The 19,809-nt window shown below is 36.0% G+C and overlaps 1 protein-coding gene across 2 annotated transcripts in view; it reads left to right on the top strand.

Moving 5' to 3' along the window:
- KLHL1 (kelch like family member 1) overlaps window positions 1-19,809 on the top strand; it is a 378,567-nt gene that overhangs the window by 322,217 nt on the left and 36,541 nt on the right. For both annotated transcript variants that reach the window (XM_028106018.1, XM_028106011.1), the window contains one exon: window positions 7,491-7,653. In XM_028106018.1, coding sequence (XP_027961819.1) covers window positions 7,491-7,653 — 163 coding nt within the window. The remainder of the gene's footprint in view (window positions 1-7,490; window positions 7,654-19,809) is intronic.

The following is a 19,809-nucleotide window of genomic DNA, read 5'->3' as shown; positions in this document are numbered from 1 at the left end:
GGGATTAGGTAGAAAGAGCCTCAGACTGTAACCCAGTTCCAAAAACAGTTTGGCCAGCCCCAGAGGGAATCCTAAGGCAAATCTTCAGTACAGAGAGCCCCGTGTGCTGCAGGAATGGGCCTGCGTTAGCACCTTCACCATGCACGATCACTGAGAGTGGTTGATAAGAAGTGTGGCCTCGGTGGATGCAGACAGGAAATCGTCAATTATAGGTGGGCACATTTTTATGGTTGGCGTAATAACTGATTAAAGTTGCCATTCAGAGCCTGCTTTTTACTTCTGTGTTACACCCAAGTGATTCCCTCCTCTTACAATGTCTTGCATCTGTGTTTGTGAAAATTATAGCCAACCTTTAAAACACAGTTCACTTGCCCCATCTTCTGTGATATCTTCTCTAATCACCCAGTTACAACCCACAGCCTCTATAACACTTTTCTGTATTACCTCAATTGTGATTTTTGCCTAAAAAGCCAAGAATGCATCTCTACAAGGGAAACTGGCATTTAGAAGAATAGCACTTCAAAATCTATTGTGACTGCTTATTTTTCTTTGGATGTATACAACATTCCTACTTTAAACAATGGCTAAGTATTACATGAAATCATCCCAATGATTTTAATAAGAGGAAACATATTCATTTAGCAAAATATTTAGAGAGGGCATTTTTTTGTGAAAGGTTTTCAATCAGTATTTTAAACTGCCTACAAGGAAGCAAACATAAATAGAGCCCTCAGAAATAGAGACAATGTAGAATAGTGGAGTGTATTTAAATCTTTAGCTGGTTTCTTCACAAGTCTCTCCCATATCCGTACTGTGATATTAAGACTGAAATTTGATGAGAAGACTTAGGGTCTTGATACATAGCTACCATAATTTTCATCATATTGAATACTTACATAAGGCTAAATATGTGCCATATACTTTTCTAAAGTGCTTTGCATGTATTATTCCATTCAGTCCTTGAAGCAACCCTGTGGGCTGGGTACCATCAGTAAATTCGTTGTACAGATCAGGAAACTGAGACACAAGAGGCTAAGTAATATTTCCAAATCACATAGCCAGGATGCTTTTTTTTTGAACAGACAGAATGCATTGATGGAATGGAGGAAGAAGGGATATTAGCAAAGGGATCCAATCAATACATCTTCATTCAAAAATATTTCCTGAGTCTTTCACTTTTTCTTGTATTAACTGTTACCACATCAGTATAAGACACTATCATCTGTCACATACACTATTGGCATGGACCCATCCATGCTCATTTCTCCACACCATATCTCACAGAGAATTTTTTCAAAAATAAATGCAGTTGCATCATGTCTCTGCTTAAAAAATTTCAGTAGTTTCACATTGCTCTTAGGATTAAAAAAAAAAAAAAGAATTCTTGTTGGTACATAAAGCCCAACACTGTGTGGTACTTTAACTCCTCAGGCTTATTGTACACCACACTGCCTGTCTCTTAACTCTCCAGTTTTCTTGCTACACGGGTCCTCTTGCAGCTCTTCAGACGTTCTCTGCTTCTTCCTACCACCAACACCTTCATACCAATGTTCCTTCTGCCTAGAATTCCTTAACCCCAAAGTAAATCCTAATATTTCCCCAGGCTTTAGCTCAGTCATCGCTTTTTCACTTTGGAGAAGAAGCATTCCTTTCATCCTATGGACAGGTACTAAAGTAGGACCTATTTGTAGACTTCATTGAGTTACACCTCTCCCCACCCCACCCCACTGTGCACTCTGTGAGGAAATGAACTGGTAGAAGTTACACCATAATTATTGGAAAAATGGATGGATGATGAATGAATCCAAGAAATGAAAATTGTATAGTAGTAAAATTGGATGTTGGCTGACTACTAAACTTCAATGACAACCTTGATTCTGTATTACCTGCACCCCCTACACACCACACAACATGAATGTAAGATGTTAGCAACTTGTAAAGTAGGCAGATTATTGGTTGGAGACCTTCTTCCTAATGGTTCTAGTACTAATGTCATTTTATACTATGGCAGTCATTCTCAGTCTTGACTGAGGATTCAGTCAAGGAATCAGTTAAAAGTTCTCACCCTAGAGAACTTTGAAATGTCTCTGTGGTTAGGCATCATCTCAGCCCAGTCAGACAAGAATCTCTCTAATTCAGACATTAATATTTTTTCAAAGGTTCCCAGGTGATTTCAATGGGCAGCCAAGACTGACAATCACAGTCTCATTAAGGAAAGAATGGAATACAATATGCCAGTACTTTTGCAGATCAAGCAAAAATAAAAATATATCTTAAGCCTACATGATTTCATAAGATTGAATGAAAAATAACCCTATGCAACATAGTCCATTTTGTTCTGCCTATGATCAACATTTAAAAATTATATATGTATTAATCTATTAGTATTTTATATCATAATTAAATAGAAAGCATTTGTATATATTTTATATTATATGCATATATAATATTGGGTAAATTCTCACAAAGACTATATATCTATACACATACATATATCACACATATACATACATAGTACATGCATATATATTTAGTATCATTGGGGAAAATGTGTAATGTATATAAAATGTATATAATTTTACTTATCTATTTCTCCATTCCCAATTATGTATGTTATTTTTCTTTCAAGTCTTTGCACAGAACAAAAATCCCTAAATGAACTATTATTTAGGGTTTCATGGCTTCTGAAGTAAAACTGTTTGACAACACTGGAATTAAATTAGCCCAATCATTAGTTATAAGTATTTGTTAGGTGCTACTATATCCTTGGTGGTGATTTTTAAAAACAGTTTAGAAAAAAAGATTAAAAATAAATCCATGTCTAGAAGAAAATATACATATTGAAGCCACTAGTAATTTAAATATATTTTGAAACTTCCATAATAATTAGTAATATTATAGCAATTTATTTTACATAATGATTAAGTCAAAAGAAATTTAAATGTATTATTATTCATTTAAAAATACTTTACATAGACAAAAGGAAACCTCATATTTTACAAGCTAATGCTTTTCAAATTATGTAATTAATGGCAAAAATGCAAACAATAAAGCGACATTAAGAACTGGCTTTATGTTGTCATAATTTTTTATGTTGTCATAATTTTTAATTAAAATATGATGTTCTTAATTTGGAAAAGTTTAGTGCTTAGAATAAATTTAGCAATATTTTAATTGGGTAATATTAACAAGTGTAGAGAAGAGTAATAATTTCTTTTTCAGGAGAACAAATTAAGTGTCTGGTTGTATTGATATAGAAATAATACAATAAATATTTTGAGGTAAAGTGTGTGAGTAAAATTAAATTTTGCTTTTATTTTTTAAAATATTCATTTATTTATTTTTAGAGAGTGAGTGAGTGTGAATGGGGGGAGGGGCAGAGGGAGAAGGACAAGGAGACTCTGCCCTGAGCACAGAGCCCGATGCCGGGCTGGATCCCCGGACCTTGAGATCATGACCTGAGACGAAATCAAGAGTTGGAAGCTGGTACGCCTGGGTGGCTCAGTTGGTTAAGCGACTGCCTTTGGCTCGGGTCGTGATCCTGGAGTCCCGGGATCGAGTCCCACATCGGGCTCACTGCTCAGCAGGGAGTCTGCTTCTCCTTCTGACCCTCTTCCCTCTCGTGCTCTCTCTCTCTCATTCTCTCTCTCTCAAATAAATAAAAAAACTTAAAAAAAAAAAAGAATTGGATGCTTAACCGACTGAGCCACCCAGGCTCCTCTATAAGGAGAAATTATAATAAATATTTTACAGCAAAAGTCTTAAGGGGAATAATATGTGCAAGACCTATAGTTTAAAATATGTAAGTAATTGTGCATTTTGAGAAAGTACAATTTGGTAACATAAAGCCTCAAGAAGACATTTTGAATTTCTTATCAGAAGTAATCATGCAATTACTAACCTTGAGACATACAAAAATATTTCAATTAAATCATTATTTTTTTAGTGCAGGTTTAATATTGTTACTGAACAAAGCACAGAAAAATATTTTTACACTGTTAATCTTGCTTTACTGCATCTGTAAGATATTTTTGGTAAACATAAGGAAGAAATTGAATGTATCATTCTAATTTTGAAATTATTCTGGTCCACTTATCATCACAGCTGCAAAAACTATGCAAATCACATTGTAAGGCATCCAGGGTTCATAAATCTGTGGCATTTTACATATGTTACACTCTAGGACTGAAACATGTTCATAAAGTCAAATAATTTCAAACAGTTAAAAAAACAAGTCACAGATCATTGATTTTTTTAGGATATATATTTGATTAAGTAGTTATCAGATTGTATCACAACTTGTAATGTAATACTCCGGAACCTATTTTGAAAGTGAACAAAAACCTCCCTCTTTCCAAATCCAACAGAAGTTTGTACTTGGTCAGAAATATGCAAGCTTTACCCCATCCCCTTAGAAACACTCTCCACTCTGAGTTTTCAGATACTAAAATTTCTGGTTTTCCTTCCACCTATCTGGCCATTTTTTTCTCTGTCTCTTTTGTTCTCTTTTCTTGTAATTGAAACTGAAGCCACTCAGGGCTAGATTCTGGTCTCTGTTACCTTCTCTCTTAATACTATTTTCTTAATTGACCTTATTTGATTCTATGCCTTTAAATGCCATGTCATTGTTGGTATGTCCAAAATTTAGACGTGTAGCTCCAAAACTGACTTGAACTTTTGACGTGTATATTAAACAGCCTTTTTAAATGCTCCACTTAGATGTCTGATAGTCTCCTCAAAAATGATATCTTCAAAATATAGTTCTCAAAGTTTTCAATCAATTCATCTATCCATGAATTGTCCTCTTTATTCACATACCAAAATCCAATCCTTTAGCATGTTCTAACAACAAACCTCCAGAGTCAGAATAAATCTCAAATATTTCTACTTTTCTGTATTTACTCTTTAACCTACTAGTGCAAGCTCTCATCTTCTCCTTTTCAGATAAATGCAATTCCCTCCTAATCATCTCTCTACTGTCACCTAAACTGACTCCAATCCATTTGCTACAACACAACCAAAATAAATATCATGGTGACCATATCCCTCACTGATGAACACTTCAGTGATTTCCCTTTGCTTTTAGAATAAAATCTAAATTCATTAGATTCATGCATGATCTGGCCCTTTCTGATGGATATATCTTTAAAAACTTCACTGATGTTTAAAGTTGATCTTGATGTAATTATTATTGAGATGTGAATGATTGTATGTATTTCTATAAAAAGCCCATAAGATATATCCATATCCTTTGAGAATTGCCCCCAAAATATTTAAGACTTATTCATCCTTTCTGATTCCTATCTCTTACTTTGAGCTGCCTAAAGAAAGATCAACATCCGAAATTTATGCCCTTTGATTTTGGCAATCCCTGAGTCAGAACCTCGTCCTCCATATGGATATCTATTTACTAGTGTGTGTAAAATAGCATCCCTACGTCGAATATATGTGTGAGAGCAATTTGATATTCTAATTACTTTATCCTTTATTAAATTATAATACTATAATATGTGTGGAGGACTTGCTTACTGTGAATAATGTACTTATCTTAGTTAAATACTTGTTAACTGATATATGTGAACTCGGCGAGGGCAGGGACTTTGTTTGCCTTGTTTACCTCTGTGTTCTTGGCACTGTGTGGTACTAAGAACAATTCCTGACACATAATAGACATTCAGATGAATGAGTGAATGAATGAATGAACAAGGGGTCATTTATTTTCGGGTTCGTGTTGAAAGACAATTCTCCATGGGTCTCTCACATTTTTGCACAACTTTCAGGCAAGGCACCAACTGCCCAAAAGGATGTGACTATAACGGAAAGGCTAAGATAGAAAGAGTTCCTCTTTCCAAAGTGAAAGGCAGGCATGCTTAAAAGCATGAAGATGTCTCCTTCTGTAGTAACAGGCATGTAGGTTTATTGCTCGTTGAAAATTTATTTCCTTTCTGGTAATACAATTCACTGCATGTTCAAGTTCCAACTGACCCTTGTCAAGGCAAAAAATGCATTAGACAAATTTAAAAGCTAGGAAGACTTTATTCAAGGCTATTGCAACAGGGAAGAGAGGCCAGAATTGAGGCTGAACTCAACCTCACTCAAAACAAAGGCAGGAGGGTTTTTAAGAGCTTTGGCAGGCGCAGGGGATCATAGGCAATCTGTGTTTGCTAATTGGCCTTACCCAAAAGTGAGGTGCCTTTTCTATTTCATGACAAGAGGTAGTTTTACAACTTGAAGCAAGGGGCCAACTGAACTTAGGCTCTCAATATCTTTCTTGATGCTTATATTTCAAAGAAATAGTTTCCAGGTCCTTGAGAAGAAATTCCTGGGTTGTAACACAAGTAGGAGGCATTTAAAAAGATTTCCATCTAGAAAAGACAGAGAAATAATGTGCAATTACATGTTTTCTAAAATAAATGCTCTAAGGAAAAATGAGGTCAGAACCCTAGAAGCAAGAAGAATCCTGTCTAAATTTTAGTCAAGCTGAGGGAAATGTTAATGTTAAAAGCTTGGTCATCCTCTTTGGGTCACCCTGTTGGAACCGGGGCTTGAAGAACAAGCCAAAAAAAAAAAAAAGTGATACTCTGCCTCTTGCTGTTGGTATAAGTAATGAATTACCTTTCTCCTCTGACCCAGGAGTCTCATGTCTTCTACCAATATACATAAATTTATGACAGTCTAACTCATCAGCTAGCCAGTAGGGTAAAATCGCAGACTCTTCAAAGCCCTTGACAAGCAGACTTTGATCTTGGGAGGAAAATTCGTCAGAATTTCTCTATATATAATGGAATCATTTCAGCCAATAATAACATGATATTTAAATATGTAGCAATTGTTAGCATTTAAGAAAATTCATCTATAAAGAAGTGAATATACTGGAAAAGCAATATATAGGAGTGTGTGTGTATATATATATATGTACATAGATATTTATATATACACACACATATATAAAATCTCCTTTGATTTTATTGATGACTCACTATTAATTTGTTTTAATTGCTTATATTTAGTGATTTCAGCTTATAATATGAAATGTACCATAACCTTTAGATAACTTCATCATGAAGTTACTGAGAAGCCAAAACACAGAAAATCCTACCCTGAATTTCAAATTGATAGTATCGCATTGCTTTAATGTAACATTGCTTAAAGTAATAAACTACTTTAAACTGCAGAGTGGAAATGTTCTTCAAAAGTAGAGGCACAATATGTATCATCTCTGATTTTTAGAATTTGCTTCTTCATAGAGACATAAATAAGGAAATTCATTTTCTTTTATAAAGCATCTAGATCATATTTTTGGTTCTAAATTTTTTGCACATTAATAAAATGATACGGTTAATAGTTAATAGTACATAGATTCTACCCTACTGCTATTGGGTGATAGCTAGAGCCTACCCTGAACTGCATCACAGTTTTTACTATTAATCTGACTTTTTAAATCTCACTGTGAAATCAATCCATTCAGTTTCATTTCTCCCCTGTTTTAGGTGTAACAGTCCTTGAAGGTCCTATTTATGCTGTGGGAGGCCATGATGGCTGGAGCTATCTGAATACAGTGGAGAGGTGGGATCCCCAGAGTCAGCAGTGGACATTTGTAGCCAGTATGTCCATTGCCCGAAGCACAGTTGGTGTAGCAGCACTGAATGGCAAGTGAGTAGATTTTTCTTCTTTTAGCTGAAAACACATTTTCTTGGGTATTCTTTTTAAAATAACTTTTAGTATGCCGACTCAATAAAAACCTCTTTAAATATTTTAAGGTTGCTATTTTTTTTTCTTTAATTCAGTCTTCATGGATAATTGACAAATCAAGAGTGCATATTTTTCTGGTTGCCTCACCATATAAAACAGAAACTAAAACTTCATATTAATTGCCAGTTAAAGAAGCATCGAATATATTTCATGAGAATTATTTCCACTAGAGATCTGCATATTTACATACTTTCTGGTAAAGTCATCTGAGGAGCTTTCAAAATGCTACTAAAATTTGGTGCCTAGTATATATTTTTTGCATCATTATACTAGTGTGTCCACTTTCCACCATTTCCATTCCTATCACCCTAAATCAGGAATTCCTCATCTCCATAATGTTGAAATTTTGGGCCAGATAATCTTTTATTGGAGGTGAGGCTCTGTCCTGTGCACAGCAGGATATTCAGCGGAATTCTGGGTTTCTATGCACTAGACCCAGCTCTACCTCTATCCCAGTGTGACAACCAGAAAGTCTCCAGACTTTGCCTCATTTCCTATGGGGATGACAAAATACGCTCCTTCTTACTTCCATGAGAATCTCCTGCCTTAAACAAAGTTAATAACACATTGGTACTGTAAAACTGCAAATGTTTCCAGTCTGGTTTTCCTACTTCTCTTTTTCTTACAGTCCATTTGTCAAAGCAACCAGAACAATCCTTTTACAAATACAAATCAAACGTTATTCCTCTTCAAGGCCTTCTCTTTGCAAATAGGATACAGGGCCTATCTTCACCTAAAGGGACCCACTGGATCTTGCCCCTGCCTACTCTACTTTTTTCTTTCCTCTTTGCTTCAGCCTCAAATATGGCAAGGTCTAGCCCCTCGGTCCCTTTGAATTTGCAGTTGGCATTGAGATCTTCCATTTGGCAGTTTTTAACAGTTATAAAAATCAGCCTTATTGAGACCCCTCAGAACCATCAGCACCAGCAGACTGGCACCTTCTCCCAAGGCCTCAGGGTCCCAGTCAAAGGGCCCCTCTTTCATGTCACAGACACCAGCTCTAGCTAAACAGTGGCCCAGTGACACATGTCTGGGCTTCAACTCCATAAGTTCCTCCTCCAAACTTCAAAATCTTAATTATTATAATTTCTTCTTTTTGTTCCTCAGCACTAGGGGTGGGAGTCGTTTCCTTTATTTGATACATTTATGATGTAGGATTGGTAGGAACAGCATCTCGGACAAAGAAAACCTGCCAAATGGATGGTCTCAGTGCCAACTGAGGTGTCTCAATAAGGCTGATTTTTTTAAGTGTTAAAAGCTGCCAACTGGATACAAAAAGAAAGGATCGGGTGATACTCATAGGAACATGAAACAAACAAGGAGCAAGACCCTCCTCCTAGGGGAGGCCTAGCCCTTAGTCTTTCAGTTTCTCTCTTGTAACCATTAATGCCAAAAATAGAACCAAGTGGCAAATCAGAAAAGTGGTTTGCAGAATTGCTGGCCCACCCGACATCAAAGAGTACAGTATAGAAGAGAGAATGTGAGAGAATGTGAGGACAGCTTAATAACTGGAACATTCATCTTGAAATTCAAAATGTTGGGCGCCTGGGTGGCTCAATTGTTAAGCGTCTGCCTTTGGCTCAGGTCATGATCCCAGGGTCCTGGGACCGAGCCCCACTTCTGGGCTCCCTGCTCCGTGGGGCACCTGTTTCTCCCTCTGCCTCTGCTCCACCCAACTGCTCATGTTCTCTCTCTGATAAATAAATAAAATCTTTAAAAACATTCAAAATACGCTTTTTAAAATGTATGCTTTAAAAAAAAAACAAAGAAATTCAATAAAATGCTTACCAGGATACAATCTGATTGCTATTTTTCCTTCTTTTAACTTAATACTTGGAGATTCATTTTAACAATCTCAACTAGGTATTTCTTTTACTTAGGAAAGTTTTTATCTATTGAGAATTAAAAAAAAAATTGTTCCTTTTTCCATTATTCTAGTCCTTTAGTTTTGGGATATATATTTTGGTATGTATTCATGTTTGTGATTCTATATGTGTTCCATAGCCATAAATTCCTTTTCTCCCCAGTAATTTTATTTCTTTTCCACGTAACCTGGGACTTTTTTTTTTTCTATATCACAGATTCAATCATTGCCATTTGTTTATGGATTTTTACTATTTCCAATGCAGACTTAGATTTTTTGCATTTTAATTTTCCTTACCCGCTATCCTTCTCTGGTACCTTTCTCTCCTATCTATCTACTTTGTATCCAACTCACTTCAGTCGAGTGGGATATTTTACCATCTCATCTTAAAAAACTCTTGTATCACCAAGTGTATATTTTCTTAAATTGTTTTTGGAACACAATTTACTTATTTTTCCTAGAAATCATGAGTTGTAAAGTATACATTTTTTTAAAAAGTATCATTTGCTTAAATAGTAAGATGTTCTTATGTTCTGAAAAGGCTCTTCTCACCTGTGCTCTGTGGTGCTTCGTTTGGTTTTCTATGTGCTCCTTGTGATTTGTCCTGTCACAGATCATTAAGTCTCTTAATTCCTCTCATGGTCAGTACATTTAATTTTTCTCAAAATCTTACTCTCAAATATTTTGTTTGAAGTTTAATTAATGTCCATATCCACTGATGTTTCAAAAATCTATTAGATGAGAAAGGAAATGTGGAACAGAATCATGGAAAGCCAAAGCAAATAGCTACCTGTCAATTTAGGGTTTCTTTTGTTTATGTTTTTGGAGGCTACATTTCTGTAGCATAGTTCTGTGTATCAAACTTTCTAACTTTCTACTAGTACTGTCTTCAATATCAAATAATATCTATTGACATTCCTGCTGGATTCTTTTTGGGTACAGTTAAGAAAAATCTAGAGTCCTATCATTGATGCTTTGGAAAACCATTGTGTAGGAGAGTGAAAGGAGTTAAAATTATATACATCCCTTCAATCCCAATAGTGATAGAATGCTATGTAAAAAGTGGTTACAGGTGTTCCTCCAATAGCTTCCTAGTTATATGGAGATTTGTCAGAAGAGGAAGTTGAAGCTTATCACCAACCTTCCATCTCATCTCATTTGAAAATTGTCTAAAGGAAATTTCTTAGAATTATTTCTATGTGAATTAGATACATCCCATTCCCCACTCCTCTCAATAGATTTTTTAAAATTCTGTTACCAAATAAATAAATAAATAAATAAAAATTCTGTTACACTTTTTAATAACAGTCATAGCAAATATTTTTTCATTTGTGTTAATATTGTCATTTTACTCAATAGAGAATATGTATTACTAATATCATTTTCTACCTATATTTATCTTCTCTTTTAAAAGGACTATTTTTCTTTAAGCATTATGATATATATATATTTTTAAAGATTTTATGTATTTAGTTGAGAGAGAGAATGAAAGAGAGAGAGCATGAGAGGGGGGAAGGATCAGATGGAGAAGCAGACTCCCTGCTGAGCAGGGAGCCTGATGTGGGACACAATCTTGGGACTCCAGGATCATGACCTGAGCCGAGGGCAGTCGCTTAACCAACTGAGCCACCCAGGCATCCCAAAGCATTATGATATTTTTACTTAAAAAGCACTTAATTTGGAAATTAATAGCAAAATTTCACATTATTCAACATTAAGTATATTTTTTGCTGGCATATCTATTCACAAATAGTAAAACACCATAATAAAAGGAATATTTATCTTGGATGTTAATGTTCATAATTCCTGTACAAGAAAGCATAGGTCTTTTTTGCCTTTTTGCTTTTCCTGATGTTTATTTATAAGTAACAGTCCATTTGTTTATTACTGACTTTTCCTTACCACTTATATTTGATGCTAATGGATTCATACCTTGCATTCTTTAGAAAATGTATATCTCATTGATAGAGCAAATTTGTTCAACAGGGATGACAAATATCTTTACCCTTTCATTATCTTATTCAATTGTTGCATTATTCTGTTATGTATTCTGTAACACACACGCACCTCTCTCTATTAAAGTTTTAATGCATTACTTCTCTTATTCTAGATTTTTTTAATAAATGATTTCTTAAAGATTTTATTTATTTATTTGAGAGAGAGAGTGAGAGAGAGAGGGAGAACAGGAGCAGGGGGAGGGGTAGAGGAAGAAGCAGGCAACCCGCTGAGCAAGGAGCCTAATATGGGACTGGATTCCAGGACCCCAGGATCATGACCTGAGCCAACGCAGACGCTTCACCAACTGAGCCATCCAGGCGTCCCTTATTCTAGATTTTTACACTATAGCTTTGTGAACTTTCCCTATGCTTTACTTTAAAATATCTTAATATGTGTCTGTTTTGTTACAGATCTTCCCCAAACTCAGTCAGAAGAGGGTGGGATAAAAATCTAACAAATAAAATATTTAATGGACAGTTTTACAGCACATTTTCACATGTTGTTATAACTAAATTATCTTTCCAATTTCTTCTAATGCCCCTTTTAAGTTGGCTTTTAAATTGGCTATCCATGGGATTCATCATTTGGATTGTTTTTCTTGTCCTTGTATTTTTTGGTCAGCTAGGTTATGTAATATCTTAAGAAATCCTGTTTTACTCTAATACTCTAATACCATTCTTCCTAACAAATATCAGAGTGTGATAGCATTTAATCTTAGTTTTTATTCTTGAAACTGTCACATTTTAATTGAGTACATTTTTTTCCAAATTCAATCCTATTCTATGAAAATGTTTTAAATGATTTAAGTTTCAAATAATCTTTCTCCTTTAAAATCAAAATAGTATAGCTCTCTTTTGGGTATCTTTTTTTTCCTCCTGGGTGTGATTTAATGACCTCAGAATTCTGTGGTTTGATGACTATCTATTAATGTCTAGTTGCTTTTCCTGTTTTACTCAGAGAGAATCATAATTACTAGAAAATGACCTTTCATGTTCAGACCCATAGCAGAAAATTGTTTCAACATCACCCTCTGACAGTTGTTTATCTTTTTCTCATCTCTACTGACATGATTTTTTCCTCTTGTTTTGCTTTCACATCTCACTAATGTGTCATGATAACCTGACTGTTGCCTGTCTGAAGATTATTTTGAATAATTTTCCCAATTAAGACACATAAAAGCCAGTGATCAGCCCTCTTAAGTTTAGATTCTTTATGATACCATTTGTTGTGGAAAAATAAAAAATTCATTCCTGGGGCAACTGGGTGGGTCAGTCGGTTAAGCAACTGCCTTCGGCTCAGATCATGATCTCAGGGTCCTGCGATCGAGTCCCGCATAGGACTCCTTCTCAGAGGGGAGCCTGCTTCTCCCTCTCCCTCTGCCTCATCCCTCCGCTCATGCTCTCTCTCTCTCTCTCATATAAATAAATAAAATCTAAAAAAAAAAGAAAAGAAATTGGTTCCTGATTTAAAATTAATGAGTGTAGTCTGATAAATTCAAGGGCAAAATTATATCAATTTCATGAAACATTTTGGTTCAGGCTTCCAATAAGACAGAGTAAGCTAAGTGGTAGATATGTCATCTTATGCCAGGACAGCCAACAGACTTACTTGATAAATGAAAGAAACCCAACAAGACAGTGGGTAGACATTGGGGTATGGTGATTGGCCATATAAAACCTTAGACTCCCCAGCTGTTACCAGTGATTCTTCTAGTTTTTTCTTTGCTCTTTGCTTGATTCTTTCCAACTCTGTAGCTAATAGGTCTTTCTGTTTTGCTTCTCTTTATTTCCTCAAAAAGCAGGTACTGTTACTGTCTGAGCACATCCATAAATAGGCTTGAATTTTAATAAATGTATGTGACAGACCCTTGAGAACTTGCAAAACAAACAAAAATAATGGGGTTTGCTTCATGATTCACCATGGCTAAACTGAGTCTGCTTATGCATTCAAAACCTCATGTTAATAATATTCATGGGGCAGTTGCAATTTCTGTGCAACCTGAAGTACATACAGCTTGAAGAATCATTAGAGGAATCAATGTGTGTTGTTTTCTCCAGTATGTGCCAATATCTAGCACAGTAAGTTAAGTCCAGGGCCTGTCATTTGCAAGGCATCTTCCAAGAAAGAGCCTATTTCTATTTTTTTTATTCAACCTCTGGTATTCTTTTTCTTAAAGATGGAAACCCAAATTGTATAAGTTTTTGTATGATAAGCAATTTGTATTAAAATTGTATTATCTTAGAGTCATGAATAAGAAAAAAAAACTGCTTGTTTGCTGAGTCTCACTTGGGAGTACTAACATGCTCTGGAAGTTTGTAATTTCTTTTCTGGAAAAAAAAATATATACAGCTGCCCTATGTCCCACCCATACCAAATCGCTCAGATTACTGGAGCATGGGGACATGGTCCACACACTTTTGTCCTTTCACAGACTCATCTCTCTACTTCCACTTCTTTTCCATTGTGTGTGTGTGTGTGTGTGTGTGTGTGTGTGTGTGTGTGTGTGTTTCCTCAATAACTTGCAGTTGTGCATTGCCCACTGTCCCCTTAGTTTCTCTCCTCAGATTTTCACCTGATCTTTGCATACATCTGAAATCTCTCCGAAGTGACACAACTTCAGCCTAACACAACTCTGGCTCTCTATGTGCATTAAATTCCATGTGGCAAGATCAATACTAAAAGGATTCAGTTTATTACACTTGAGAACAATAACGCCAGGAAGTATTAAAAACACATTAAGATTTTCTTTTACCTAAATAAAAGGTAAATGAGAGCATTTATATTATTTTCCATCATCTGAAGCCTAGTTTAATCTGTACCATTCCATAAACCTTTTTTTTTAAACTTCATCTTTCCTTCTTTTGTGTCCCCAAGACACATGATTAATGCTTTTCTCTGCCATTTGTCAAAATCTTATTTCAGGGGAACTTAGGTGCTTTTTCTTTGACAAATTCCATAGATGAATCACCCTTTCTCCAGAATTGGAAACCAGTACTTGATTCACTTAAAAAAAATAAAATAAACACACACATACACACCCAAACTATAAACATGTATTGGCCATGGTGATATATCAAAGAAAATAAAGCAAACCTGCCCTCAAAGAGCTTACATTATATTAGAGGAAAATTGGAAACATCAAAGGGAGGAAATGCAGACTTGTAATAGGTGTAGAGTGCGAGCTTGCAAGGAAACATGGGGATGGAGGGATGAAGGTAGTAGAGACCATTTCTGCCAGGAGTTAGGTTACTGAATCCGACCAAGTTTTGGAATGTGGTTAATTGACCTAAATTAATGTGCATATTTACAAGTAGAGGTTTCTTTAGAAAAAAACTGGCATGTTCTAATAAATAAAGATAGGTGTTTGCTATCGGATTTCCACATACATCCTTGCTTATCAGCCATGTTACAATGTCAGCAACTCTCAGACTACATTTGCCACGTTTCATAGCGAGCAGGAACAAGAACAATTATACCTGTTGTAAGCTTACTGAAATTCTTTTTTTTTTTTTTAGATTTTATTTATGTATTTGAGAGAGAGAATGAGCGAGTGAGAGAGAGAGAGAAAGAGAGAAAGCACAAGCAGGGGGAGAAGCAGACTCCCCACTGAGCAGGGAGCCAGATGCAGGGCTCCATCCCAGGACCCTGGGATCATGACCCCAGCCAAAGGCAGGCGCTTAACAAACTCAGCCACCCTGCACCACTTAAGCTTACTGAAATTCTGCTTACCATACTGTCAGATACCCTAACAAGAACCTCTCAAAAAAAAAAAGTTCACTGAAGGGCAGATGCTGGAGTATTCTGACAGCGGTACTCTCTTGGGATCAGATTAAAGAGATTTCCATCAGTTGAGAAACAAAAAATCAAACTGAGTTCTGGATCCAGGGAGTTGCTTCAAAGGTTTTATCCAGTGAGGGTTGTGGAATTCTTTTTTTTAAATTTTTTTAATTTTTTTTAAAGATTTTATTTATTTATTTGAGAGAGAGAGAGAATGAGAGATAGCACGAGAGGGAAGAGGGTCAGAGGGAGCAGGGAGCCCGATGTGGGACTCAATCCCGGGACTCCAGGATCATGACCTGAGCTGAAGGCAGTTGCTTAACCAACTGAGCTACCCAGGCGCCCGAGGGTTGTGGGATTCTTATATCTTTATTATACAAGGGAAGGGATGTCTGAATATACTTTCTGAGTAACAATTTATTGTGAGTGAAGATTATATTTATATTTATATCACAGACTTCGTCAGCAAAACCTTTCAAATATGGAGACAATGGTCTTGGAAGCACTTTCTGTAGCCATGAAACCAGTAACCAAAGGGTTAATGGAACTCCTCCCAGCTGCTTACTACTAAGAGCAGCAAGCAGTGTTTACCCAGACTTTTTCTTTTGCCTTTGAATTTCCCTAACATCCTTCAGAGGAGTAGATTTGAGGCCTGCCTTCCTGTCTCCTTGTTTGGCTGCCTCTAGAATAAAAACCTTGCTTTGCTGCATATGCCATGTTTTGGTGACTGTCTTTGCTGCATATTGGGCAAAAGAACTTGGGTTCAGTTACAAATCTGGTGAGCCAAGCAGGAGCCTTTTGCTGAGGTTTGTAGGTTCCCAGCCACTAACAGGAGTCTGGTCATAAGTCTCAGCAACAGCCTAGACTCTGTCCTAAGGACCATGGGGTGGGGATGGGGGGTTCCCCGTCCCTACTATGGCAAGGATATGTTTTTGGGTTTCAGTTTGGACAGACATCTCTTGGTGAGTATTTCCTGTGCAACCACAGGTGAGTTTACTTCTTCCTCCTGTTTAGTGTGGCTTAGATTCTTCCACCCATTTGGTTGCCTCCAAATACGGGGTTTTGGTTCTTTTGGCCTCCTTTTCTTGCTTAAGAAAAGGCTGTCTAGGAAGCCATTTGGTTCAGCAGGTGAAGTTCTGACTTTTAGGGAGGAACCAGTGCTCACAGAGGTACTCTGGGCTTCGTTTGGTTTGTTTCATCCCACAGCTTATGGTAAAAAACAGCCTTATTCTCACTGGAGAATGAGGAATGACAGCTTGATCCTCTCATGCAACCCTTTGGGCTGTCTTCTCCAAAACTGGCCAATCTTTTTTTTTTTTTCTTTGCAACACTGCTTGGTCACAATATTTATGAAATTCCAGGGGAAAATGACCAACCAATGGATCCATAAATTGTAATACAAGTTTGCAATTGGATTTGTGTAGGGAAAGGGAGATATTTGGAAAGTGGGTCTTTAACAAGTTGTTTGCATCTGTTTGTATAGTATACTTGTATGTGTCTCCATGTATGTTGTAAATGTGAGAGATTTTCTCTACTTCGGATGGCCTTGCTAAAATTATTTTGTAAAAGAGTTCTAATTAGTCAATTTAAAGGTGAGCACTTACAAAAATTGGGCATTCTAAAACTCAAAGATTGAAACTGTTGTTTTGCAAGCTCACATGATCTGGGAAGATATTCAGTATTAAAGCTAACTTAATTTAAGGTTGTTCTAATTAAAATAGACATGTCTTTAGAATTATTAGCATTACATATGAAATTTTTATTCTGCCTCTCCTTACTGAAAGTCAAGTAAGTTCATGTTATCTCCATTGCAAAATTTGTCAGAAAAGAAAAAAAAAAAAAAAAACTTGGACGTTGTCTAATGCCTCATGAAGTTGTATGGGTAATCTCAGAATAAACAGATGTAAATAATTTTAATAAATGTAATTGACTACTGGAAATAATAAGGGAAACAACCATGTAGGCAAGGGAAATGAGATTGGTTATTTAAAGGTAAGGACAAAAATCTGAATGTAAAAAGGAGAGCTGTAGAAGGTTTGTGAGAAGGGAATCTTTGGAAAGGAATTTTGTATGTGGTCCAGACTGACTAAGATTATGGAAATTAGTATGTAAAGTAGTTTATTAGAGAAGAGAAGGAAGTGTAAGAAAGCAAGATTGGGCAGAAGTTGAGCAGTGATACAATATCAACAGAAGCTTTAACATTCTCCAAGGAGCTCCAAAAGTTGGATTACCCTTCAGAACTATTCTAAATTCAGGCAAAAGGGCTGGACTTTTATAACAGTCAGAGGATGTAACCACCTGGGCAGAGGGCATGCCCTTGGCAAAGCAGCTGTCTTCAGTCCAGGAGATCCCTGATGGCCTCTGAGAGCTGAGGACTGTTGGCAGCATTCCTACAGCTGAGAGTCCTTCATTCCTGATAGAGATTCTGGTCAGCACATCACAGCGTCTAGCACAAAAACTCAGATCCATGCAGTGCCCTGGATGTCCTTGTCTCAATAAGTATATACCAACTTGGGAGATGACAGGGAGGAGTAAAGGAGGGATGGCATACTTTTTTTTTTTTTAATTTCTCTTATTCAAATAAAGGAGTTTTAATATCAGAGGTACACCAGTAATAAAATCAGAGTTTGGTTTTTCTGTTAAAACAAGTTTTCTTAGGTTATTGGTTTAAACTATAAACAAAGGTTTTTCTTTAATCTGCCTAGAAAAAAATAAGTTTCTATGTTTTTGTCTTTATTAAGTCTTTGATTACTTAAAGTTGAATCTTCTCAATATTAAAAGAGCTAAGTTTTTTCTTTTAACAACTATGTAACCCTCCGCATTTGTCTTTAGAATCTCTTATTGCCACGTTGGCTAAATAGATAATCATTAAATTTTGTGATGATCTGTAATCTTATTTAAGCACGTGCTTTAAAACCACCTGATATTTCACAAACTTCCCAAAATTCAACTTCTCAATGAAGTATTTTGGACTAATTAGGCTTATTTCTTTGGAATGTCAAATTACATGGGAAACATTGTCAGATAAATGATGATAATCCTTCTTAAGTTTTATTATATGGTTGAATGTTGTAACTGTTCCAGAAATTATACAGAATCCCTAAGGTTTTGATACATTCTGGTATAACTATCATTACTTGCAATTTTAATTATTAAAGTGCTGTATGTCACAGAATTTCCTTGTCAATTCCACTTAATGACAAATATAGGTCTCTGTTACCTTTAAGATCACAAAACTAAACCAAGAATTTCTAGTACTAATGGGAAAGCTACATTCTGAGAGACTTGTTTAGAACATTGCTGGTTCTTTAATGTTTGCTCTTCCAGACTTAAGGCTATCTATGACATATAGAAATTTGGAAAATATTTCTTTGTAAACAAATATGAAACCTTTAAGTTTTTCTCCCCAAGATCCTTCCAGAATTCAAAAATTCTCAGTGTGTATTCGTATATTTTCATGACAGTGTATTTATTTGCATAAGTTTAATACGAACCTGGTCTCCTTGTGACAGGACACAATTGGAAACACTGGTTATTTTACCAAGGCTTGACTGGACAGTTGTATTTGAGGGAGATGTTCATAGACTCAGATATGACCAGATAGTTGTAAGGAGCTAAGGTTGACTTTATGGAGTCAGTGAAGCCCCTTGGAAAAATTGTCCTGGTTCTTAGTTTACAGGACTCCTAGCAGCCTTACTAGGGGAGTAAAGAAGGTTACTTCCTGGTATATACAGGAACCTCAGAATATTTTGGGGACTTATAGAAGAGAGGAATTCACCCAAATCTATAGGTATTACAGGCAAAGGCTGATGGCAAGTATTTGGCTTGGCTTCTTAGCTTTGAGAGACTGTTATAAGTTAATTTGGAAATTCCTTATGAACATTCCCAGTAAAGCAGATGAAAGAAATAAAAAGAAAAAGAAAAAAGAAAAAAAACAACCTATATGGCCAATCACTATTCTTACTGTGCTTATGTAAATAATGAAGCCAAGTTTGTTAAAATTGGACTTATTTTACAAACAAATTAGTTTTATTTGGCTATCTTTGAAAATGAGGGTGATTTTAGAGAGAAATTATGTTCCAGTAACATGCCTTTGTGGCTATTAGATGCTAGCTCTGATTAGCTGTCTTTGTTTGCTGTTTGCCTGAAAAACTGGACTGGACGCTGAATTCTTCTGGTTTTCTCCAATATCTGACAAGACTCTCCAAACTAATGTTTCCAATTTTTTTATCATTCTCTTGACTTGAAATCACCAAGAACAAAAACTGCTCTTTTTTCCCTGAAGCCCTGGAAACTGAAGCTAACAACTTGAGGTAAACTTCAGAGAAAAATTGCCACACGGTCCGTGTTTAGATGATCTTCATGCCTATTGCTGTCTAGCCACTCAGAAAGATCACCAGAGACCCACAGATAACTGA

This window comes from Eumetopias jubatus, unplaced genomic scaffold, assembly GCF_037043125.1.
Source record: "Eumetopias jubatus isolate StellerSeaLion01/CBP00866 unplaced genomic scaffold, mEumJub1_p1.0 scaffold_3, whole genome shotgun sequence".
Classification (NCBI taxonomy): domain Eukaryota; kingdom Metazoa; phylum Chordata; class Mammalia; order Carnivora; family Otariidae; genus Eumetopias; species Eumetopias jubatus.
Note: the sequence above shows the minus strand (reverse complement) of the source record. Positions and strands in the feature narration are given on the sequence as shown.